Source organism: Netta rufina (assembly GCF_964035555.1).
Source record: "Netta rufina genome assembly, chromosome: 3".
Lineage (NCBI taxonomy): Eukaryota > Metazoa > Chordata > Aves > Anseriformes > Anatidae > Netta > Netta rufina.
The window spans coordinates 4,219,989-4,246,721 of NC_140125.1; the positions used below are offsets into that span (position 1 = coordinate 4,219,989).

At 35.0% G+C, this 26,733-nt stretch overlaps 1 protein-coding gene across 2 annotated transcripts in view; it reads right to left on the reverse strand.

The window, feature by feature from the left end:
• Positions 1-26,733, reverse strand: part of CCDC88A (coiled-coil domain containing 88A) — a gene marked incomplete at its 3' end in the record, with an annotated part of 72,091 nt that overhangs the window by 10,452 nt on the left and 34,906 nt on the right. Inside the window, exons 9-25 of one of the 2 annotated variants that reach the window (XM_084283583.1) lie at positions 25,101-25,182; positions 23,621-23,779; positions 20,842-20,988; positions 19,650-19,794; positions 18,697-18,881; positions 16,380-16,517; positions 12,980-14,050; positions 12,348-12,475; positions 8,774-8,912; positions 7,904-8,080; positions 7,144-7,305; positions 4,605-4,882; positions 4,241-4,384; positions 3,047-3,233; positions 2,532-2,677; positions 1,792-1,884; positions 1,382-1,596 (exon numbers count right to left, since the gene is read on the reverse strand). In XM_084283583.1, coding sequence (XP_084139709.1) covers positions 1,382-1,596; positions 1,792-1,884; positions 2,532-2,677; positions 3,047-3,233; positions 4,241-4,384; positions 4,605-4,882; positions 7,144-7,305; positions 7,904-8,080; positions 8,774-8,912; positions 12,348-12,475; positions 12,980-14,050; positions 16,380-16,517; positions 18,697-18,881; positions 19,650-19,794; positions 20,842-20,988; positions 23,621-23,779; positions 25,101-25,182 — 3,596 coding nt within the window. Of the gene's footprint in view, positions 1-1,381; positions 1,597-1,791; positions 1,885-2,531; positions 2,678-3,046; positions 3,234-4,240; positions 4,385-4,604; positions 4,883-7,143; positions 7,306-7,903; positions 8,081-8,773; positions 8,916-12,347; positions 12,476-12,979; positions 14,051-16,379; positions 16,518-18,696; positions 18,882-19,649; positions 19,795-20,841; positions 20,989-23,620; positions 23,780-25,100; positions 25,183-26,733 lie in introns of both variants that reach the window. The other variant, XM_084283582.1, reaches the window with a different exon arrangement.

Sequence of the window (26,733 nt, forward strand, 5' to 3'; positions counted from 1 at the left end):
AAAATGTGTGCCACTACTGGTTCTTTTCACACTAGTCCTAACTCCGTGAGACACAGACTGTCTCAGTAAGATAGTCAGCATTGAACTGGCACCTAATTTATCCAAATTCTATCCAAAAATATGGTTTCCGTGGTGACGTGTAATGGATGAAAGTTGGGATTCAGAATTAGACCAGCCCTTCCAGTTTGCGCATAAATACATTGGGATTAAAAGGAACATCAACAAGGCCCATACAGTACAAAATTAATGAGGTCTGAACAACTTCAAACTTCTTTTGAGTGTTAGCCACCGTTAACTTCAACCTTGGCTCTAACAAGAGGAAAAGTGCTTTGAGTGTAGCAGCAGCATGCCCAGCTGCACTCTACAAGGTCCCAAGTATCAGTGCAAAGAATATTGTCACATAAAATCATCCTGACCATAAAATCGTTGATGCACCTGACCTGATCCAAAGCATACACACTTGTAAACATCCGCTATAGCTTCAGTCACTCCTGAACTCCACAAGACTTCCAATTTACGTTCCAAAAGCCACAGTTGTGTTTCTTTATTCAGAAATACCTGTTCTGAATCTTTACCAACCACCCTTAGGCTGAAAAATGTTAAGCTCCCCAAAACTGACAAGTTAGCAATGAAAGCAATAGTTTACCCTCAAACTTAAATTTTATTATTTAAAATAAATCACAAATCTGATTTAAAGTTCCCCTGAAACAGTGCTCTTAGATGCCTTAAAAGTTTATGTAGTAACCTTAAAAGAAAAAATACACCATAATAGCTTTAATCATTTTTAATACAGTAAATTCATACCTGGCTCAAAAATATTGATCTGATGTCTTGTGAAACCCAAGACATAAAGAACTTCCTATTGCATATTCAATATCAAAAAACTTCATCACTTATTTTTTGTGATGCTGGAGAAACATCTTCAGACAGAAGATCTGTTTAGGATCTGAAGGATGTTAGCACAGCCACGGCTTGGAAACCACTTTTAAAGACAAGGGGAAGGATGCATGCTGGGACAAGAGGGAGAAACAAAATATGGTGCTTGTGGTGGTATCCGACAATATATACAAAATTCTGTTCACCTGATGCAGTAACGCTACCTACTTCATCATACCTTAGTAAACATATTTTGACATCTTTATAGCTGCAGAAATGCTAAAAAAAAAAGATAGCATCTGCCCATACACTCGAGTCTGCATGAAGTCAGTATAAATTTGTCACTGATGAGAAAATCCAGGCTCATTTCCTAAAGACCTTCAGAATTAACTGTAAAAAACCTCGAGAACTCATAGGTTTTCTCAGCACCTTTTTATTTTTAAATAAATAAAAAAACATTTAGCTGAGAAGTATTAAAAGAGAATAAATGTTTTGCTGTACTCACTACTACTCTTTTTGGTTCCCAGGGTCTGGCCATCTTCAAGAGAATTTGAGCCCACTGAAGAACTATCTTGACTGTCCTGGTGGGGCAGCTGAAGAAATCCTTCACTGGATTCTGAACGGGTAGGTGTAAGGGTCACAGATTTCAAACGTTCTCGATTAGCATCCTTCTTGGATTTTATCAGCTTCTTCATCTTCAGAGCAATCCAGTTACCCCTTCTGTTATCAATAAGACAATACATTTATTGCATTTATAATACATTACTTAGGTCTTCGTACTTTTCCTAATTTGTATGCAAGAACAGACATGATTCTGCTCCTCTGAAGCTGAACAAAATCTTGTCTTTCAGCCAGAACAGAATGGGTAATCGTGCTTTAGATTTGTGTTTATTTTTATACAATATTCATCACTACCTTCTTGGTGGAGATGGCTCATAAAATTTATACTGATCCATTATCTTCTCTTCCAATTTCTCCTTCTGTCGCCTTAATTCGTTTAGCTTGTCACTGTAAACAGAAATTAATGATAATTTATGTTTGGAAAATGTATACGTAACATGTGAGTAACATGATCCTCTGGATACGTTACTCGAAAACTGTAGGTTTTCATGAGAAATTCTTCCGTAACAGCTGTTTCTTATTTGAAAAATCAAGTCAGATAAAGAAAACAAGCATTCTTCTGTTTAACACCACAATATATCATTATAAATATTTCCACTAGCTTTGTTTATTATACAACAGAAGTTTGCCCTTTTTTTTTTTTTTTTTTTTTTTTAAGTAACAATGTGCACATAGGCTATACCAGCATCATTTACACAAGCATATTTTCTCTTCTCTCAAATTCACTAAAAGGGTTACAGTTTTCAAACAAACCTATCATCTTCAAATGGGGAATAAATAACATTTTTATTAGAGATTTCACCAATAATGAATGCAGTGGCACTCATCTTTCAGATTTAAAAATAAAATGCTCTTAGTTTTAATTATCTGCTTTTCACACATAATTAGTTATTTTAAGAAAAGAAACACATGCTACTTCGGAAACATTAATTTCTATATACAATGAAAGTGGTTGGTTTTTTGGTTTTGGTTTTTGTTTTTTAATATTATGTAACTGCCCTAATCACAGTAATTTAACTGTTTTTAAAACTCACATGTACTGCCTTTGCTCTACATGGAAGAGATCCTTGCTTTCCATATTCTGCTCAAGTAATGTTCTATTTTGTAGCATTAATGTCTGAATTTGATCTAGTAGATGTCTGTTTTCCTCCTCCAGATTTCCTTTAAGCTGGCTAAGCAGCTGTTAAAATAAATGAAATGGTATGTACGTAAGTATATGTGAACATATTTCATATACAGATTATATTATCAAGGAAACTTAGGCCTACAATGTATTTAGAAAGTCAAATCAAACAGAAAACTTAACAAAATCATGACTCAGTGGGTAAAATCTTCTTTGATGCTTTAAATAACTTACAGTTTACCTAACACAAACTGCAATTTTTTTATGGCATATAAAACAGACAAATTCATTTGTCTTCAGACTCACGACTTCATCTATAATCTAAATGTCAAATTCTCAAGCACTTCATTTTTTATGAATCTGTAAACAAGCTTATACAAACATCGCAACAATACCAGTCCTAAAAACAGGATAATTGTCACGTACCTCACATTGGTTATTTAATTTGGTAGATGTAATATCCAGTTGTTGGTACTGTTCTCTAAGTTTAGAAAACTCAGCTTCTAATCGCGTTTGTTCTAGTTTGGAATTATTCAATAATGTTTTCAGATTCTTATGATCAGTTTGCAGAACTTCATTCTCTCTCAAGAGTTGACTGTATGTATGAGCAAGCCTGGAATTAAGAGAATGTAAAAGAATACACGCATGTAAAAGGAAAGGTATTCATGACCCCACACTGCTCCTGAAACATGAAACTTCCAGACTTTGATGCTACTTCACAAAATACACATAAGAATTTCTTGGTATCACATGCTGTAGGTAAGTTACCTGTAAATCTAAAATTCCTAGGTATGTATTAAATCTTTACCCAAGTATGGGTCTTCAGATTTTTAAAAATAATTAGGATTTCTAAATGTGGACATAAAAACTAGTTTTAAGATGCCACTTTTCAAAATATGAAGATCTCACAAAATAGCTAAGATTTCTTGCCAACACAAAATAGTGAGTAAATAGGAATGGTCCAAATCTTGGTAACTTCATAAGCTGTGTATGGACTCTTAGGTTCCCTTTGCTCCTACCCAGCTCTGGCACGTCCATTTCTAAAAACAATTTCCAGTTCCCACTAATTCTTCTCATACAACATCACAGGCAGTAGACATTTCATTGCAAACATCCCTGCCAGATTAACAATTCTTAATGCCTCTTCTTCAGGTGGGTAAGTATTGTACTATGTAAATAGTAGTAGTAATTTCAACCAGACTATTTAGGGCAAGCTGTACCTCAGTAGTAGGGATCAAACTGGCCTTCACCATCCACAACACTGAATTTCTACTCCTACCAGCGTTAACCAGTCATTCTGCCTCACGCAACTCACAGAGAATGGCTTGCTCCGTCTACAGCCCACATCCACACAGCACAGTGCATGGCCTGGCATTCTTAAGATGCTATGTGGAATTCAGTATAGTCAGCATGCAATAATTATGCTTTATGGTGTTCGTTTTTTGTGCTTTTTTTTTTAAACTGTTCCCTCTTCAGTTTTCCTAAAGTAATTATACCATAGAACAACAGAGCGTGTTTCTGTAAGGTATGGATTGTTAATATTCTGGGGCACAGCATCAGGTTTCCAGATACATGAGAGGATGCAATGCTTGTTTAGACTGCACCAGTGTTTTGCTTTACCTATCATTTTCATCACGAAGTTTCTTATATTCTACTGCTACAGTTTCGTGTTTTTCATTTTGCTGAAGCATTTTCTCCTGTTCTATCTTGAGCACTTTCTCCAACTCTTCCAATTGCACTTTCTGTTTCAGCAACTGATTGTACCTGCAAACAAGAATTGTATTTACATTTCTTTTTTTTGGAACAAGAAAACATGGAGGTTTTTTTTTGTTGTTGTTGTTTTTGAAAATGTGATCTTTCAAAGTTTTAAGATCTTAGTGTTGTGTTTCAGGAATACAGATTCTATTCATCATAGGTATACAGCATTTCTTGCTGTTTAGTGAGGATCAGTCTTCTAATTATAGTCATGCATATTAGTATTTACCTATCTTCTAAGTCCTTATGTTCCACCTCCAGATTTTTGTGTGCAGATTTAAGACTTCCATGTTTAGCAATCAGCGATTCATACTCAGAAGCTTGGCGCTCATGTAGGTGTTCCAGTTTTTCATGATCTTTGAGAAGTGAATCGTACAAGGACTTCAGATCCTCACGATCCTTGAGCACACATTCGTTTTCATTTTCTAGAGCAGACTGTTGGATCAATAGTTGAGCATTCTGATTCATAAGAGATGTACTTTGAGAATTTAGGGTGGAATTTTCAACCTGCAGCCATAAACATTTGACAAAATTGCACATTAATTTCATAGACTGGATCATCTTGTCTGTATCATTCTGTTGAAGGATTTCTTGAATGATCAATTCATTATCTCCGCAACCTTCTAATTACTCCATTATCTGAAAGCCTTGAATGGAAACACTTATTTCTTATATCCTTACAGACAACTCCAATTTGTACATGTTGTTAGATCTAACAGAAAGTATTCCTGTGGAAGAGTACCATTTCTCTAAGAGTTATGTCAGAACATTATTTACATCCATTAACACATTCAAGCTTTCAAAATATGACATATAAAAATCTTTACTTGTGCGCTTCTATAAAAGATTAACATCATCTAATCCTTGGATATCTTAAGGAATTAAGGATACCCGACATGTTTGTCATCTGACCTGTAATAGTCTAGTTTCCTCCTCTTTCCTACTCAAAAAAAGGAGAAAAAAAATAAATCAACTACTAAGGCTTCTAATACCCTCAGGGTATCTGCTAAGGAGAAAAAAACAACAAAACTATCACTGCAATGCATGCTGTTACTAAGGAACAAATCCCTTTCTGTTGGAACTGCAGCACTCTTTGCTACAATGACAAAGCTGAACGTTTCACTGGAAATGAAGTAATGTCTGATGGCAAGTGTATACTGTAAAACTTCAGACTGAATTCCAAGTTCGCTTTAGTATAGAATTCCCAGTCACCCTTTAAGACATCCTTTCTCTTGTTTGTTCTTTATGGGTATCAGGAAGAATACTAGAATTACAGTTGCCTAAAAACAGCCTTGACATAGTCTATGTAGACTTTAGTCTTAGTTCACATTTCAGCTTTAGTTAACAGTCACTCTCATTTTCTTGAGCATACTTCACCTTTCATTTTGATTTAGAGTTAATAGAGAGGTGTCTTGCAAGTGGAACTCCCTTTCTTGGACTGCTGGGTGCAACATCCTCCTGTCATCCCCAGCAATTAAAATTACATTGTTTGGTGAGATTCACCACACAAAAAAAAGGCAGAAAATGCCTCTCCTTCTAACTCATTGTCCCAGTACTTTGACTTATCTATGGTTGTTTTATTCTCCAGCTTTATCAGACAGGAAAGGCCTCTGCTATTATGCAATCCATGAGGCGAAAAGCAAACTGCCCTAAGATATTCCTGCTATTTTGCCAAATATAATTACAAAATACTCAAAGAGTTCTGAATCCCAGATATATACCCTCATCTGTCTAGAACAGTCAAGGATGCCCATGTCCACTAAATTTTTAACAACTAGATGAGGCACACTACGTGCACAAACGTTCTGTTTTGTTCACAGGCTTGCCAGACACAAAGGGGAGTACTGTGCACTAATTAGATTTCAATGTGGTAGATAGAAAGTGCATCTGTGGTACAACTGGGTTCTGCTTTCCAGCAAGAGACAGAAAGATGACTTGAGGCATTCATGAAATGCATTATTTGTTCACCCTTTTAAAGATTCCTTCACTCATGGCTGTCTGTTTTTCATCATTTTTGGCATTTTGTTTACTATTTGTGCTGAACTGTGGATTTCGTATCTCCCCTTTAAGTATTCTTACAGCTCCAAAAAGGATTTGATTCATTAACAAGAATATTTCATTTATCAGAGAAAAAAACATGCATTTGACGCTGTTGAAGCATGAAGGATGATATATGAATTTTGGCCACGATGGCTGGAAGATTCTGCAGGCAAACATTTTTATAATTTCCACGGCCACTCGTTACCTTTTTTTCTACCTCTACATTATCTGAATTACATCTTTGCATATTTATTTTTATTCAATTTTCAACCTTTTTACCAACACTGTGTAATTACTAACATCTTGATTTTCCTTTTATGTATGATTTTTATCTATTTATTATTATATCTATAAAAATAGACAAAATAGATTTATTAGTCTCTTTGGAGGTGCTAACCGCTTTCCTGACCTAATTTAGAAATAAAAAAGAAATTGAAAAAAAAATCTTACAAAACTGGGTACCAGTCTTCTTTACTCCTGACTACGAAATCAAGGATTTAAATAGGATAAACACAAAGGATTAAAGCAACTTCTGGAAATTTTATTCTTTATCAGCCATCACAAAATATTAGGCTGCTCGTAGTGCGGATTATTTGTATGTTACTTCCTTTTCCGTGTCTGTACCAGAATCGAAACATGATTTGTAGCATTTCTGTTAGCTTTAAAACTTTCACTTGAAAAAACATTAAATTAATTTTTTATTTAAAAATAAAATATTATAATATTACCTGAAGTTTAGCATTTTGAGTTTGTAGAGTTGTATTTTGCTCTTGTAGAGAAACAGTCTGTCTCTGAAGTGCAAGAATCTGAGCCTGCAGATTACTATTCTGTGTTTCAAGCTGCTTTAATTGTGTTTTCAGTGCTTGTTTCTCTGCCTGCAGTGTAGCATTCTTTGAACAAAAAAAACAAAAAAAAAAAAGAAAAGAAAATTTGAGTTCATGGCTGTTTACTGAACTTCAGGTAGAACTGTTTTTCCAGAACAAATAAAGCAGCATGACAGCATGACTTATGCTACTATGATTCTTTATGCTTTACCTTCAGTAGAGAGAAAGGATTTAAAATATTCACAGTTATTTCCAGAGGAGAACAAACTGTGTCACCTTATATAACAAGGTAACATATAATGATACTGCTATAGATTGATTTAAAAAATGCGCAAGTAACATTAGACCTAGGTAGAAAGAGTAAAGAAATCTCAATTACTAATGTAAACAAAGATTATATAAGAGAGATTTGTGAGGTATCTGTGGATTCAAAAAGTCAAATCCAGGTTTATATTTTTTCCTTTTAAATACCGGTCAAGTGCTTTATGGCATCTGTCAGTGCAGAATCCAGCTGTATCATACACTGTATTTTATACAGATTATGCTTAGTCTATAAACTAGGTCATAAATTGCACACCTCCTTAAGAATATTCTCATTCGTATTACTGGAGCAGCTCACAACAATACTTAAAATCAGAATAATAGAAAAAGCACATCATCTTACATTCCTTTCAACTTCAATTAATCTATCTTTAACTTTCAGTAATTCTCTAGTAGTTTCCTGATTTTCTTTCTCCCACTTATTGACAGACTGATTCTCTTCTCCACTTCTTGGAGGAGAATTCTGAACCATCCTTTCCTCTTCTTGTCTTTGTTTGAGGGCTTCGTAGTTCTTTTTCACCTAAAATTATTTAGAACAACTTAGATTAGGTTTAAAATTTTCCATTTTCAACATCCTATTACATGACCGTGACACTTTTCAGAGAACAGAAAGTGCAATGTGTACATATCTTACTGTATTTGTAAAATTGCTTTCTGTATATGTTTGATGAGATGATGTACAAGTAACACATGGCTACTTGTAGCTTAACCATAATAAACATTTAAGACAGGTATGACTAGGAGACCAACAAAGAGGCCTCTAGTCTGTATTTTACTTCAGTGCTTTCAACTGTAACCCCCCAACTTTTATGAAGTCCTACAAATCAAGATTGTTTTTTTGTTTGTTTGTTTGTTTTTTTAACCACTCCACTCAGGCTGTTTAAGGCAGACCAGAAAATGTGACTTACTAAATAATGACTATTGTTGGCATTCCACAATCAAATAAACTTCAGATTATTAATCTACCTGACATATTCAACGACCATTGAATCAGCTCCACCACACCTTTTCATGTGATTTCAACACCAGGCCTGTATTACTGAAGTTTTAAAAAGCAGTCATACTTTTGCCCTGCTTTATATTACTCTACCCCCCCCTTTTTTTTTTCTCTTCCCTTTCATTTCTTAAAACTAAAAGGTCAAGCAAAGTATAGAAACAACAATAGCTGATATATGGATCATTTAATCTTACAAAAAAATGTCATTCTCCTTACTGTTTTAAGCTCTTGACGGAGTTGCTGGTTTAAATTTGTTGATTCTTCTAAACGAGCCTCCAAAGCAGCAATTTTTTCTTCTTTTATTTCAAGAGACTTCTTAAGTGTGGATTCTAATTTTGACTCCAGAAGCTTGTACCTACTGACCAATGACATCCCAGAAAGAAAGAAAAATAGTATTTTGGAAAATTATTTCAGGTATTTAAATTTTAAAGAGTTCTGAAACAGCAGCCGTAAAGCTACATTCAAAAACACACGAATGTTGACTATTAAAAAGCATTAAGACACCTTGGTATTAATACCAAGTTCTTTTTCTAAAGAAAACAGAAGGCAGCAGTCCAAAACATTTTTTAATCCTTCATTCTTTGAAAACATTAGGTATATAAAAAGCAACATTCAACTACAGCACTAGACTACTGGCTTTATCTGGATCATAAGCATGTGCGTGATGACAGCACTCTTCCTTCTGGCTCCACTCCAGTGAATCCTGCAGGGACCTGAACTAAATTCGAATGTGAAGTATTCAGAGAGCAAGATTTTCATCAGTTTCAATTTCCTGCCTGCTTAAATAGAGGAGGCAATAGGGAAGGAGAAGAACACAGCTCTTTGCAGGTGCATACTCATTTGATGCATGAATGTGTGAATTGCTCACTCGGCCCAGCTGCTGGGATTTTAAGACTGTTACCACTCCTGATGTGTATGATTCCAGTTTTTACCGTATTTACAATATTGTAGGGTACATAGAAAACCTAAACCACATATTTAGGAGAGAAGTGATAAGGATTTAGAATATATTATTTCAAAGCAGTATCTCCTGAAACTGTCTGTACAATATTCTAATGCATTATTAGTCCTTTAAAAAAAAATTACTTCAGAATTCTACACTCATTCATCACTTTTCAACAGTTCCATCACTGTACACGTGTTAAAAATTTGGAAAAATTCCCACTTTTGCCTGCGGTAGGATAAAATACAACAAGCCATAAATATTCCCCTTCCTAATCTCAGTTGCCAAAGAATCTATCAGCTAAGTGAAGAGAATAGATTGCAAGAGACTCCTGAACTGACAATAGCATTAAATCTAGGCAGGAACTGGAGCAGAAGACCAACGGTAAGTACAAAGATGTCCAAAAACATTATGTAGTAGTATGAGAATTCTAGATTTTAGGGTATGAAAAATAATTTTCAGGGATTTAAGAAATACAGGCATTCTACAACCAGTAGAACAGACACAATTTTATCTTAGTGACCTGAAGCATATATTCAGCTGCAAATGAGAAGTTTCGTTACTGCAAAGTTATACACTTATACAGAAAAGGAAAGAGACTAATAGCAGAGAGCCATTCTCCGCCTTCCTTTTAAACACCTGATTATAAAAAATGGTTACACTTCTAATCCCATTAAGACTTGGGCATTTCAAATTCAGGGTCAGAATCTGCAAATCTGTTTGTCTAAAGACAACAGCCATTTGAAAGATAAGACTAAATGAAGAACACCTTGAAAGTAACTCACCAAAAGTGGTTGGCTTAAGCCCCAGCAAAGAGGAGATTCTTCTCAATTTTATTTCTCTCCGAGAAAGAGAAATGGTGCTTTTTAAATTTGTCACCAAAATGAGAGAGAGAGACCAAAAATACACCAAGAAGTGATTTTGGTCATAACGAACTTAGCTTTCTACAGACCTGATCAAATAATTGCTAATGTCTCACCTTTTGGATACATGAAAAGTTGAGAACACTGGAAAGGCAAGATAGTCGCAGAGCACAAATTCACACCAATCAACCCTTCAACTTTTCAAACAAGGGTTTCCCACTCACAATCCTCCAGCTCTACATGCAGTTGTTACGGGTCAGTCTACATTTTGATTGTAGAAGGGTCTCAAAACAGTAGCTTACCCCAAATTCCTTCACATCTAGAACTATTTGTCACAAGCCTGAGCTGAGAAGCGGGCTTTAGATAATGTTCTGGGTAAGTAAGGTTCAAGACATAAATCTTACTGTACACCTTCCCACCAATCAGCCTGACCAAGGCCAGCAGAAAACAAGCCAGGAACAAGTAATATTCATTATATACACAGAAAAAAAAAAATGCACTAACTCCTTGGAGAGAAAAAAACAGCAAAGGGAGTATGGCAATTGAAAACTGTTTACTTGTGTAATTCCCACTCTTGACTAACATGGAATCACACACAGAAATGGAAGAGGTCACAACAGTGACCTCTTCTATGTTAGAAGTTCACTTCCAGTTTATATTTTAATTAAACCTGAATAAAACTCCCAATTCCATGGAGGTAAGATAACTCCAAATTTTCTTCTGAATTACAATTTATAGGTCCAATAATATCATGCTGTAAAATGTGGTGGAAACACTAGCTTTACATGACCCAAAGTTGTAATTAATATAGCTGCCCAAAGCAACTAACCAATGAGAAGTGAACCCAGAACATCTGAATCTTCGAAAGTATAAGCACTTGCAAGAGACTAATGGCATTGCCTGAAATGTAGACGCAGATTCATAAATCTTTTCACAGAGTATAATTTCTAAAAGCACCTTTACAGAATAATACGTTTTCCCCACAAGAAGTCATACTAGTCAAAGCTCTGAGGGCTTTTTTTGAACTTCTCATCTGTGAGCTGAGAAAGGTAGATTAAAGACCCCAGCAAAAAACAAGAGGTGTCAACAGATTCTCCATACAGGATTTTGGCACCACCTCACTAACACAGCTCTGGCAACATGAAAGGAAAACTGAAGGGAAAAAAAATTAATTTGGTTTTCTTTTGATATAGAAGGCCCCAAATCAATCTACATGTTCACGACAATCAGTGGTAATAACAGATCATGACGCCAGTTTTTTTTTCCCCCTTCTCCTTTCTAAAAAGGGCACAACTGAATAGCATCATGAAAGAAAGATTGGCTAGACGCCCATACTAATCCGCTTTCCTCCAGTCACAATTTTTCCCTAAATCCCTGCAGGATAAGACAGAACACAACATACAGTAAAGCAAACAGATGTCAGGATAGCAGCTGCTTTATACCGGCAGGTGTGGCAGAGTGATAGAGCCAGTATGAAGTTTTGGAGACACTCAAGAATTGGATACATCCCAGCATGTATAAGAGGGAATACAAGTGATTTCTTTTTTGGTAGAAAAAAATAGAAGAAAATAGCGTCAAGGAAAGCGTGAGAGTTCAAGCTAACCGTTATGTGACAGAAGTGTAAATAACATTTCTATCAGTCAAAAAGAAATAAGCCTCACTACGGGCCTGTTTTCTTTTACTGCTACTGTTCCATTGCTAACTACAATATAAGCTTTAATAATATATTAACTGTATCTACTGACATACATCAAGAAATTTCTTAGTAGTAAGAAGTGGTAATTCATTTCCAGAGACAGAACATGAAAGCACATCAGCTACCTTATTAATTTAAAAGAATTTCAAATTCCCTTTTGGGCTTATTACGGTGCATTAAAACCAAAGCATATACACAGTAAGTCTGTAAAGCTGTTTTATTTTTATGAATATAAAAGACCCTCAATTCTATACTATTCCTTGAGTAGATAGGCCTTGACATTCTCACCTGTCATCACTACTCTGTTCATCATGCAAGAGACGCTCTTTGTTTAAGCCTATTTTTTCAAGTTCATGGGCAAGCTTTTCTAGATCATTGTTCATTTGTTGGGTCTTCAATTTTTCACTCACCAAGTCCTTGCACAGAAAAAAAAAAAGCAGTGTTATTATACAGATATAATAATGCAGTCTTAATTTTCTTCGCCTATGTACAAGTCTTCTATTACTATGTAAAATTTAACTGTCATTAACTCTCCTTTCCTTCCAAGTGTTAGCTTTTAGCCAGCATCAGGCATTAAGTGTGATTTCAGCATAGCTCTTTACTCCTTTCCTCTCTGAAGAATTGCCCTGATTGGGTCTTGAGCATTAAGATCAAGGGGCAACACTGCAGCCAAAACAAATACTAAGATGAAGAATATGAAAAACATTAATTTAACAAAGGCTTCATGACTGCCTGTATGCATCCTTACAGGTTTAAATGTAATGTGACTGCATTTATTATTATGTATTTATTATTATGTAACTCCATCCCTACTGTAACCACTGAAGACACGAACAGCATACACAGAAGAATGCATAATACCTTTCCCTCCCCCCCCAAAGTACAGATTACATTAAGAATGGTAACTACTTTCTATTTACCTCTCGTAAAGTGACAAGGGTTTTCTTATCAATAGTAGCTCTTTTCACAAGTTCTTTATTTTCCTTTTCTAGTTCTTTCAGGCGAATGCATGACTCCTTATATACAACTATTTCTTTAAATAGAGATTTATTTTCCTTTTCCAGATTGCTTATTTTTACATTGTTTTCTTCTAAAGTACTATCTTTAATTTCTGCTTGTTGTCGAAGTCTTTTATTTTCTTTTTCTAACTGTTTCTTATCTTTTTCCAGTTGAGAAGTCTCTTGTTCTAACAACTTATTCTCCTTTTCCAATTGCTCTAGGCGCTTACTAGAGATTTTCAACTCTTCTAAGTTTTTCTGCAGAGTCTGATTTTCAGACTCCAAATCTTGTAATTCACTTTCTAGTTGCTGAATTTTCTTATTGCTGTTTTCAAGGGCTTTCTGTAACCTTTGGTTTTCTGTGTCTAGACCTTGGTAGCTGACTTCTAAGCGTTCACTTTTCTTAAACGAGGCTTTCATTAATTCAAGGCTTTTTTTAAGTTGTTCCTTTTCACTCTCCAGTTCCTTATTTTCTAATTGTAGTTGTGCCACTTTAATGCTTGTACACTTCAAAGATTCAATTGTTCTTCTTAATTCTAAGTTTTCTTCATCAAGTTGTGAATTTTCCTTTTCCAAGGATTCTAATTGAAAAGAGAGATTTTTTAGGCTATCCAAAGTCTTTTTCAGCTTTCTGTTTTCCGTCTCCAGGTCTGAGTTTTCTTGTTCTAAGGCCTCTATCTTCTCACAAGTAATTTTTAAGTTAGTAATTTTTTTCTGTAATAATTCATTTTCCTTCTCCAGATGATGCAGCTCATTCTCAAGTTCTTCTGCTCTTTCCCCTTTCTCTTTATAATGTTCCAGTTCTTTTCTCACTTGTTTTTTCTCAAATTCAATCTTATTTAACTTACTACTGGTTTCTTTAATAGACTCATGAAGAATTTTATTTTCTTTTTCGATTTCCTTCATTCTCGCTTCAGCACTGATTTGTGAGCGTTGTCTTAGAGAAGCTACAGTTTGATTCAAATGTTCATTTTCTTGTTCTAATAGCTTAATCTAATTTTGGGGAAAAATGTAAACTCTGGTAAGCAACATGCCAACAAATAACCAATTCCATATATAAACTGAAAGCTACTAAGATTACTACTAAGATTACAACATATTTCCCTTTTACTGTAGGTTTTTTAATAGGATTTTCTCTTCTTACACAACTGATATTTATTTGCAGCCTTACAAACACTGCATACGAACCCAAGTGAGAGTTTGACAGTAAAATCCTAAGTCAATGTGACTCCTCAAACACTTTCCTCTTGGACAGAAGACGACACAGAAATAAAACTAACAAAATATAAAACAAAATAAGGCTGTATCTATTTGTTAGCTTTATTTCCTTTTCATTTGTGTTTATTCAGATCTAGTTTATTTTCCTTAAATTCTGTAATTTCCAGAGTACTCTCCTAGAAACATATAAACAAAAAACAAAACTGTCAAGTTCTAAACCAAACTTCAGATGAAAGGAGGTGAGAGAACTCCAAAAGTATTATTTTTATTTCACTTGAATAAACAGCGCTGATCTGTGGGATATGAAGGCATCCTGATCATAGTAAATCACATTTTGGGAACAAACACAAAGCTACGCTCATTTTTCAGTTAAGAAGGGACATACTGCTTCAAAACAGCCTCCAAAGAAAGATAATCATTGATAGGACTCAATTATTTTCTTAGGAAACATATTTCCAGACCTGCTTTAAGGACAAATGTAGCTTTTGTATCTTGATTTTTTATCAGGAAAAAATTTCCTGATTTTTTATCAGGAAAACACAGATCACGTATCATAAGGGGCATTTCAACTGCTTTGGAGAAAAATGAAAGTGCTAGCTGCAATGAAAAACAGCGACCGAGAAAATCATACACTGTTCTTTCATATTTAAGTCTGAATATAGCTATTAATAACAGGATTTGCAATTTGGGTCCTGGAAATGGTCATCTGTTCTAAAATTATAAAAAAGGTGTCTAAGCCCACTTTTTTTTTTTTAACGGTTCTTTACATAAATTACTATCTTAGTGAACACACAATTACTTTCTATGAATTCAGCTTCCATAATTCAAACTTAAAAAAAAAAAAAAATCATAATCAGTGCCTCCACGTTTTTTGACAAAAATTGAATGTACTTCAGAGCCCCTCCCAAGAAGTTTCAGCATAGGATTTGTAAAAGACACAAAAGATGCTGCTAACCCAGCACAGCTCCTAAGTACATAATTAAAATAGAATTATCCCCACTGAAGTGTCAGTCCTGCATCAACACATTGAAAACACCATGTGTATCCTTAATAGTTGAACTGGGATTTACAACTTACTACAGTATTCTATAAAGTTTTAGTCCCTTTTTCCCTGGAATACACTTCAAATATGATGTCTAAATGTTACGATTATTGTAATAATTAACATCTAAACAAGACAAGCTAGTTTTGCTTTCAAGTTATCCCCACTTGTCTTTAAATGAATGTAAAGCTTCGATAACGAGCATTTTTGTTGTTGTTAGGGCTGGAATTTGATTTTTCTGATTAAATTGGTCCTGCAAAAATTTTCAGAATTTTTACAATATTCGGTATTCCAAAATAGTGTACTTTTAAAATTTTAAGTTCAGCCCAGAACTGTTGATCTGACCAAGAAATATCAGTAGAATTCATAAAAAGATAAATATACTTCTGAACTGAAAAAGCTCTATATTTGTTATGTAATGAGTGCAGACATCAGTGACATTTAGTACCTCCCAAATACAGCCCAAATCTTTTACAAAGACACAAATTCCTATTTCGGACAACCAAAATAAATTCTGTCATCTACCTGCAAGTCTCACCTAGCAAACATTCTAATGTAAAGGACTGTCAGGAAGGTGCCTCAGATAATTTTGAAGGTAAGTGGCACAGCAGCGGAACAGACAAACCAGCTTGGATACACTGGTCTTTCTCAGGTCCCTTCAAGGGACAGGCTGCTGTAGTTCTCAGTAGTACTCCAGCATTACTTCAAACACTGACCATCTGCCTGGAATTTGTTTTCCTTCACTGAGAGGTGTTTGGCCTAACTTCAAAGTTCCCAATTTTCTGTTTTGGCTGTGCTACAACCTCTAAGCAACTACAACAAATGCATAGCTCATGAAAACCACAGAAGCGTTACTAAATACTAAAAAGTCCTAAAACTAACAGTAAAGCCTCAGCTTAAAATGAGTCATGACTCTCCCTGGCTGCAGGTCTTATACAAACTATTTTGGTGCAGGTAAATCCTTTTGGCAAATCTGCTACAACTGCAATCCGTTTATGCCTATAGAGAAGTACAAAAGGAGAACAATACAATGCTGCATTAACGTTTAATTCTGTTACTCACTTGTCGCTCTGAGTTTTCTCGAAGTGCCTCAAGTGTCTTTTCAAGCTGTGTTTTCTCCTTCATCAAATCCTTACTCAAATTTTGACTGTTCTGCAGACTTTGTTTCTCTTGGCTGATTTCATTCTCTAGTCCTTCAAGCTAGAGGAAAAGAAATGATTTTTTAAAAACCTACTTGAAAATGATCATAGGATTACTCTTAGCTGGGTTGAAGGGAGTCTTATAAAAATGAGTTTAACAAGTTAAAGGAATGAATAACATGAAACCTTCTATTCTCTGAAACAATCTCTTTTAGCAAAAAATTACTTCTAACAGCATTTTCTCTCCTGGTTTAGAAAAAAAATATATCTATAAGCAACTTTTTAATTTAAAAAAAATGGTCAGATTTTATTAGGATTGGGATATTTCCCCAAGCATCCTTTTAAAAAAGAAAAAATATATATTTCAGTGAGGCTTATGCTGCTACTCAACCTCTCTTTCAATTTAAAAGGGCTGAGCTGAATGTTATTTCATCTTAAACACTTCAAGAGATACTTATGACTTCAATACACAGGTTTGTTTTGTCAAATGGTTACAACTCCGGTAATGTCACTGGACAGCAAAATTGTTTACAGGTGAAAGTCACCAAGTGTGATTTTTCTGTCACATCCAAGTCAAAATTAGTAACTTGGAAGCAACATACACATTAAACAATCATCTGCTGGAAAGATTATATTCTATTTCAACCCACACTCCACATTTCCCAATGCTAGAGGAGTCCAGACGTAAATCATACTACGAGCAGGGCACAGTATTTCTAGAAAGAAATTATCTAAATTATACCCTAACTTGCTGTTAAAAAATAGTAAGAAATAAACATCTCAGAAAGATGGCAGAATAGAATTTGTTATTTCACAGAAGAATTTATTGGTTGCAAGTAGGCAAAGAGCACGACATCAGTTAAGTCAGGGTTTCGCTTAGGATGAGAACACTAATGTTTGACCAGTCTTCCACTTCCCTCTCCCTCCAAAATTAAGATTGTCCTGATCCCTTGCTTAACAGAGCGATGCATCTTTTACGGGGATATTGGTACCTTCGTTGATTTTTTGCAAAGGAGAAGGAACTGGCTCAATCACCTAGGCAGAGATGCAGTCAGACACCCTGTGGGAACCAAATTTATCCACAGACTGTCCAACTGTCTCAGTTGGTCTGTCTGCTAACTCGACACCGAGGGTAGAGTTCCTGTGGTCACTGTGTCTAGCTCATTTTAGTGTGGTGTAGACTCTGTATTAACAGTTTGCTTGAAGAGAAAGCACGTCCAAATAGAAACAGACTATGCACAGAAGATCCATAATAAACATTTCATTCAACTTCACACATTTTGCTGAAGTAGTCACAATGCAGAACAATGTTTTTTAGGATCAGCTTAGAAAAAGGACGTGTTGCCAGACATCTGAAGTTGTAAGAACAGTATCAGACTATTATGAAGACTTACTACTGCTTGTTTCTTAAACCTGTTCCCTTCCTTTGTACTCTCCTAACTGTCTTCCTTGTATTGTACAAAATCTCAAAGCAGCACACAGGCTGCTGCTGCAAAAAAGCATATTTTTAAGAAATTAGGAATAGCATGAAAGTATAAAATAGAGATTTTTATTATTATTACCACCTCTTCTTCTATCTTCAACAATAATCTAGTGTCTGACATCGGTATTTCAAAAACTTCAGACATTTCACTCCCCTGTAGTCTCTATTTTTTTTTTTTTTTTCCAATTTTTATTCCCTATAATAATCATTGACTGAATTATATGACCTGATATATGATTTGTAGAGTAAAATACTGTAGACCAGCACAGATATATCTGAGTAATTTTCTTCATTCACTTGCTCATCAATTGCCCATCTTCTCTCTTTTCTCAGTAATGCACAACGACATGACCAAATTTTCTGCATAGGTGAATACTGGCTGATATCTCTATATAAACACACTTTCCCCTGCTTAATAATTACAAAGTTAAAAATAATTTTATCAAGCGTCATAAAATATTCTTATTATTCACTGTCCCTACATTAATACACCAATTTTCTTCCTTAGTGATTTAAGCGCTTTCTGAATAAAGTGATCATGTATTAATGAAAAACAATTAAAAATAGAAAAAAAGATCCTGCAGAAGTTGTATTCTTTTTTACTCTAAGTTTATAAGCACCATAACACTATTTAGACACTAGCAATATTTGCTTTATTCAAAATAATGGCAATTTATAAAGTTACCTGTTAGAAGTAAAACAGCAAGCAACATTAGGCAACTAACACACGATAATTCAAACACACACTGGTGAGTACCTTTTTGTTAAGTCTTTGGTTTTCCTTTTCCATTTTCAGAATCCTTGAACTACTGTCTTCTACAGAACCCACTGTATTTTGTAATTCTTCCACTGTCTTCAGCAAACTTTGGTTTTCCATTTCCAACTTCAGTAATCTGCTTGATGTCAGTTCATTCACTTCATGACCAAGTGATTTCTGTGGCACTATTAAAACACCATTTAAAAAAGTAATTTAAACTTATTATTACCTGGAGTTCTTCACAGACAGACTTTGAATTTTTAGAGTTAGGGGATTTAGAAGCCTATGATGATCCTGCAATGCTTTTCTGTTGAATAGGGCTAGTTAGGATCTATGACCCATTTTCCTTACCCAACAGATAATACTACATAGGCATAGAAATAAATGTCCTACACATCCTACAGCTCCTAATCACGACAGAGATTTCCTGCAACTGAACATATCTTCCCGAATTGCCTCAAATCCTTTGTATGCAATCCAGTTATGACCAAGCATTCTATACTGGAAGGGTCAAAATTCTTTCCATAGATGTTTCTGCAAACAACTACTCCGAGAAACCTCAACAAATCTTTAATAATTTTGAGAATAGTAAAGCAAGAAGATTCCCAACCTGTACTACAGAGTATAGATGCTTGAATGGCAACCCATTTTAACTCCATGGTTTTTATGGGTTATACATCTCTGTTTAAGTGAACAAGAATTACAGGAAAAGAAATTTTTAATTTAGTGTCCACCTCCATGGATATACATGACTGAGTAAACAAACAAGAACCAACTAATCACAACAAAAAAAGATAACAAACCAAATGAAACAACCCTAAAACTGCCACCTTTCTCCAGAGGACAAAAATCCTGTACTACACAGATCAGGAGCTGTAAATTCCTAATACTGCCCCACTTCCAACTTTAAATTTTTTCACCTTTTAGCAGTTTGCAAGTATTACTATGCTTACCTTCAGAAATTTCAGTAGTCCTATTTATCTGTTCAAGTTCCCAGCCGAGATGCAACGATTCATCCATACTTTGTTTCTGAGCCATTTCTAGAGTCATATTTTCCTCCATGAGTTCTTCAATCTTCTTTCTGTCCATATCACGCTCCTTAAAAATTACGTCAAGTGTAACTTTAGAAAAAGCTATGTCTCAACATGCACCACTTTTTATACTATCAAGTATACCACAGACAAATGCAAAGTGATTTGTTAATGCACAGTGAGACAGGGAAGAAAAACAAAATTATGGAGGACCTAGAACAACAGCATGACAGTGAAGTAAAATATGCAGAGAAGAACTTCCCAACATAACCTATGGATATGACTCCATTTGGTCTTTTTCAAAGTTCACTTCTCTCAGAATATTAGGAAAGAAAAGTACACATAATAAGCACAGCTTTGTAGCACACACAAAAAAACAAGCACATACAGAGAAACAAAATTTAATCTTCTCTAGACTACCATAATACTACTATAATACAAAAAGCTGTAACAGGACTAGGTCCACAATGAAAGAGTCTCATCCAACTCCTTCCCAGTCCCTCTCCCAATACATGCTACTTTTACAGAAACTAATTGCAGCTATAAAAATCTCAAAAATTCCAGAAAATAAAAGCAAATAGGGGGTGGCAATCTCTTGACCCTTAAGAAAAACTTATTAAACACAACTACAACAACACAAAAATAAACACCCACCCACAAAACTGGCAAATCACAATCCTGTATTTTACAATATTTAATTCTGGTGGAAGAAAGAGTTAAAAACAGAAATTATTTTGGGACAAGCATTCTGAAAAATATGTCACTATATTGCTAGAAGTTGGAACACAAATTATCTCTTTTATCCAAGTATTTAAGTGACAACAAACCATCTTCAGCTCCAAAAGATTTGATCCCATCCTTCTTACTAGTGAGTCTCTATATGCCTTATCATCATATTTTAGCTATCTTATTAAACACTGTATTGTCTTTGCGATTTTTACCTCCCTAGGCAGAACCAAGACTGCTGTAGGAAAGCCTATGTGAAAAATGTTTAAATTAGGATAGAACTTCCTCTTCTCCCATGCCATTTCAACCACAATGCCTTATTTTATTAAAAGTGCAAATAAACTGCATAGAATATCAGTGGTCTTTTTCATCCTCCATTTACACTTACCATCTCCATATCATGTAATTTAGCTTTTAATTGTAGATTCTCTTTTTCTAACTCATGTAATTTATCCGAACGGGCTCGTGTCCCCTCCAGCTGATCTTCCAACATTGTCTTTGTTTCTAGCAACACTTGATTGTCTTCCTTTAGCTCCTAAGAGAGCAACAACAACAACAATTAACATAGTTTGATGCTACCTGGTTTTAGAAATGCTGAAACATTCTTTTCAAAGCTGTAACAGACACTTTAAAAACAGATTTACAGCAATTTCATATAAATGTAGCTTACAGAAAAATTTACATAACCTGAGAAAAACAAAAAAGAGAGAGAAAAGCACTAAGAATAAATAAGCTGTCAATAATCACAATCGAACAATCTACTGGGTGGCATCCCTGCCTATGGCAGAGGGGTTGCAACTAGATGATCATTAAGGTCTCTCTAACCCAAGCCATTCTATTATTCTATGAAACCATAAATATCTCTGTGATTTGAGATGTAACCTGGAAAGATGCACTGCAAGTGCATGGACTACAACTAAAAGGCTGACTTGAAATGAAAGTTAAAGGTCTGAGGTTTAAAAAAAAAAAAAAAAAAAAAAAAAAAAAGCAATAGGAAGTATTTTGCATACCACATATTTGAATTGTGGAATTTATTGCCCTATGATTGCTAAGATGAAAAAGCTTACATGTGTTGAGAAGTTATTTAATTTAAAGAATCATCTAGGTTGGAAGCGACCTCCAAGATCACCTAGTCCAACCTCTGACCTAACACTAACCAGCCCTCCACTAAAGCATATCACTGAGCTCTACATCTAAACATCTTTTAAAGACCTCCAGGGATGGTGACTCCACCACTTCCCTGGGCAGCCCATTCCAATGCCTCACAACCCTCTCAGTAAAGAAGTTCTTCCTAACACCCAACCTAAACCTCCCCTGGCACAACTTTAGCCCATTCTCCCTCGTCCTGTCACCAGGCACATGGGAGAACAGACCAACCCCCACCTCTCTACAGCCTCCTTTAAGGTACCTGTAGAGAGCAATAAGGTCGCCCCTGAGCCTCCTCTTCTCCAGGCTGAACAAGCCCAGCTCCCTCAGCTGCTCCTCGTAGCACTTGTTCTCCAGGCCCCTCACCAGCTTCGTCGCCCTTCTCTGGACTCGCTCGAGCACCTCCATGTCCTTCTTGTAGTGAGGGGCCCAAAACTGAACACAGTACTTGAGGTGCGGCCTCACCAGAGCCGAGTACAGGAGGACAATCACCTCCCTAGCCCTGCTGGCCACACCGTTTCTGATACAAGCCAGGATGCCGTTGGCCTTCTTGGCCACCTGAGCACACTGCTGGCTCATATTCAGCCGACTATCCACCAATACTCCCAGGTCCTTCTCTGCCAGGCAGCTCTCCAACCATTCCTCTCCCAGACTGTAGCTCTGCTTGGGGTTTTTGTGCCCCAGGTGCAGGACTCAGCACTTGGCCTTGTTGAACCTCACACAGTTCATCGATAAAGATATGACTGGGGATATTGTATCATACCATGGCTAGACAACAGATCTGTATGGTGAAGATCTGGAGGTTACCACAGATCACAATGTTTTGATCTTGCTTCTTGAGTTTTAAGCAAGGTATGAATTACGACAGAACCCAGAAAACAGAAAAACACACCTTATAAGGCAGAATGCTGTAGGGCAGTAGAGCATAAAGAAGTAGGAGAGAGGACATGTGACATGTCTCAGTCTTCATGTGACATGTCTCAGTCTTCAGAGAAGAAAAAAAGTTGCTATGAAAGGTTGTGGATACTTCACTGCTCAGGTCTTAAAAAACAGATGAATGCCAAGCTTTTGTTTGGAGTGGTAGAGGTATATAAAAAGTATCTAATTTTTTAAAAGCTGGACTGAATGAATTCCTGAGACACCCATCCAACCTTGTGACTCTAAGAATCCACATTAAATGTAAAAATTGCATAAAATAATATTCTGCAACTTTGCACTGTAGTTTAGCCTAGTATCTTGTCTGCTTTTGGATCATTTTTTCCCTAAAGAAAGATCTTCAAACTAGTTATTATTCATACCAATTATTTTTTCCAATAAGCATTCATTTCAGGTTCTCCCCACTTTTCTAGGGGTCGTATTCTTTAATACACATCTTGAAATTTCCTTAAAATTTTCATTAGCTTTGACTACCACAAGTAATTGTTTCATTCCCAAATCCTACCATCCTCACATTTGCCCAACAAATTTGCTATTTAGAGACAGAATGAATGCCTAATAAAACCCTGCATGTTGATGATTTCTTAATTAATTCAAAACGAATTTAACGATCTCCTGTCTGGTCAGTGCATCTTTTTTAGCGTGCTTATCCATAGAATGTTGTCATTCTATACTCATTTAGTATTTGCTGAGCCACTATTTCTTCAACACTTTATTTAGAAATCTGCCTTGTGTGAGAAGACTTACACAAGAGAAAAGAATTATTATATTTACAGTATATTGTTAATCAACTCCCTCTCTGGCTTCCTCGTCATGTAGTATATATCATAAACCGAGGTTCTCCGATTGGTCTTGCCAGCTTGGAGTTATGGTGAATACTGCTGATTTCAAATGAAACTGCATGGGATTAGACACAGGGGTCTTATGTAAGAATTGTAATTTATGATAAAGACCGATTATTTACATATCCCAGAGTAAGAAGCTATGAAACATTGGGACGTGGAAACAGTATAAGTCATCAAAGTAACTTTAAAAAAGCCACAGGAAACAAAAAATATGGCTGTTCAGTATTTTCTGTAATATACCTCCACTCTAGCTTTGTAGAATTCAATATCATGCAGCCTCTCTTTATACCGGCTGACTTCACTTTCAAGCTTGTCGACTCGAATTGCCTTCTCACGAAGAGCATCTAATTCATCTCTGTACACTCTGGCAGAACGGGCCTCTGAGAGTAAATTCATGTTCTAGAAAACATAGAAATTAAAGAAGAGTATTAAATCCCATAAACATTTTCTCCATGCTCATTGATACATGGTTAGACCCTTTACCTCTTCACAATGCTTAAAAGTGTTTAAAATAGCACTGCCGTGGTCACAGAAATATACAAGTACACAATTCTAAAAATCCTTTGAAGATTTTGATAAATTTCACAGACTTGACTGCTGTTATTTTTTAACTACCATTCTGCACATGTACTAGAAATATATAAGCATGGAGTATGCTTTTACTTTAAATGTATTACATTAAGAACTAATATTCGTAATGTATCTTGCATGAAAAAGACTTTCATCACAGCAATTGACTTTTACCACAGCAACTTCATAATTAAAAAAAGTATCAGTATCTCTTGAATACTGACTACAGGCTACTAAAGCAAAGCAGGATTTTAAAAGTCCATAAAAAATTAGGTAAAAAAAAAAAAATCACTTTTGGTAAATAGTGTTATAACAATCAACTTTTATTAAGATTTAATCTTCGTAAATCTAAATCTCTGGAATATTTCTCTATGAAAACAGAGAAAAATACTTGAGTCCAGAACTGTTATTTTCTGTAACCATTGTTTACACACATAAACAATAAAGTATGTTACCAAGCTGAGGTTCACTAACATCCCAGTGAGGTCATTTGCTGTACATTATGTACAAATTTTTAATTTTTAATTTAATAATAATTTAATAAATGTTTAATTTGTACATAATTTAGGAATTCAGACACAGAACATTTCTACAAATGTTTTTCTCATTGAAAGGGAGATGACTATTTCTGACTTCCTGTTCAAACCTCAGGTACCTGCATGGAGAAATTCTAATCTCTAGTTACTCAATAATTAAAGATGAGTATTGACCGTCAACCTGGATGAATATTTATTTGTCAAATAAATGTGAATCGTGCTGTCCCTTATTACCTACACAGATTCAAAGTATAAAGAAAAACAGCCAAAATTTGAGTGGACTGTTTTTAAGAAAAACTACGCACATGTACACTTACAGGATATGGTAGTGGTAAATATCTTGAACATGGAAATTAAAAAAAAAGTTAGAGAAGAAACAGTAACCCAATTCAGAATTTTCTACCAGCATACTAGTCTAAATAAATTTGGAAATTATACAAGCTCATGTTCAGAGTATAAAAACAAAATATATTTTTAAAAAGCATGAAAACTACTTCTTAATACCATATATGATAAAAGAAACAAATAATATTGTTCTGGAAGCGGCAATTTGTTTTAGCCCACAGTTTTTTTAAAAAACAAACAAACAAACAAAAGATTTACAAAGCCCATACCTCTTGCTGAAGTCTCTTTAGCTCGGCTTCCATCTGTTCAAGTTCTTGTTTACAGTCAAGCAACTGCTCAGTCTTTTCCTCACTAAAAAAATACGAAACACAGTTAAACATGACTGCAAAACTTCCTAACTATCACCTTGTTTGAGAACAAGGTACGGGATTAAATAAACAAAGTCTCAGTGAATATTAGTATCTCATGGACATCACGCTTAGGCATGCATTATGCTGCAGGTATTCTCCAGGTTATAGCCTATATCTAATCTTTTTAATTCAGACAGGTTTTCTGTAGTTCTTTAAACTATTCACTATTTCTTACTTATGCAATTATTTTTGTGATAAGGAATATCTTTGTTTAAAAGAAAAAAAACCAGGAGAACACAAATGAGTGTGCACCAGGAGATTCCAGAAGTAAACTCAGAATAACTTCAAAATACGTATTCAAACAGTCCAGATATTTTTCTAGCAGCACCACAGTGACCACCATGCCACAGATGAGGTAAATCAATCCAGTTTTAAAAAGCACTTTTATACTTCTGTTTTTTTTGTTTTTTTTTGTTTTTTTTTTTTTTTTTGTAAAGAACTAAGCTTTTCAGGTGTCTTTATTCACTAAAAATAGATATTGCTCAATAACCTGATTTTATGAAAAGCAGCCTCTTTTAGAATGAATTTCAGTTTTATGGAAACAATGCAGTGTTTGGACTCATATTCTTAACTTCCAGCTAATGCTAATTTCTCAATGCTCAGAAAATGAGTTATTTAAACAATGAGTAAATGCAAAAGAAATATTTAATTATCTCAAGGACAGAATAAGTAACGTTCAATATTACAGAAGTAGAAAATACAGAAATACAAAATAAAGAAGTAGAAAAGGGGGAAATAAGAATTTAGTAAATTTAAATATATAATACAATCTAGAAGTATCCCTGTCAAAAAAAAAAAAAAAACACTTGTTTTAAACAAAACTGAAACAATCTGGCTTGGAAAAATAAGTCAATCTCACAGTGAATGACCTTTTTGCAACCACGCATTATTTCAAAAAGGTCTTTGACAGCCTATAGGTATGCAGAGGTTCATCTATATATAGCTCACTGACTGCAACATCAGTGTCCACAGCAGTTATCAAAGGTCTTCCTCTACACGGGTGTTCAGAAACAATAAAGAAATATAAATGCATTCCGTATTACCTTAGGTTATTATAGCTTCACTATTAACATTCATGGTCCAATATTATTGTTTTATATCAAAAACCACAGGACTTAATACAGAAAATTAGCTGTGTTAACTTCTAATTCTGGAATTTCTAGACCACAAGCCTCAAATCACTCCATGCATCCAAACATTGTATATGGCATCACAAAAAAACCTAATCTTTCCAGATTTTTTGTATGAAATTGTATTAGCTACAGTGCATATTAAACCAGATAGGAAGGATCACGGCCAAAATGATGTTACAAGTAAATTTTAAGCTGACTATTTTTCAACTCTGGAATGAACCTATTTTTAAATGTATCAACAACACTTAATAGCAAATGCTACAGACAGAATTTAATTTACCAAAGTCTAGTATTTTAAATGTACTGCTACACATAAAGGAAATTTATTTACGAATTGAATTCAAATAGAGTGCAAAATG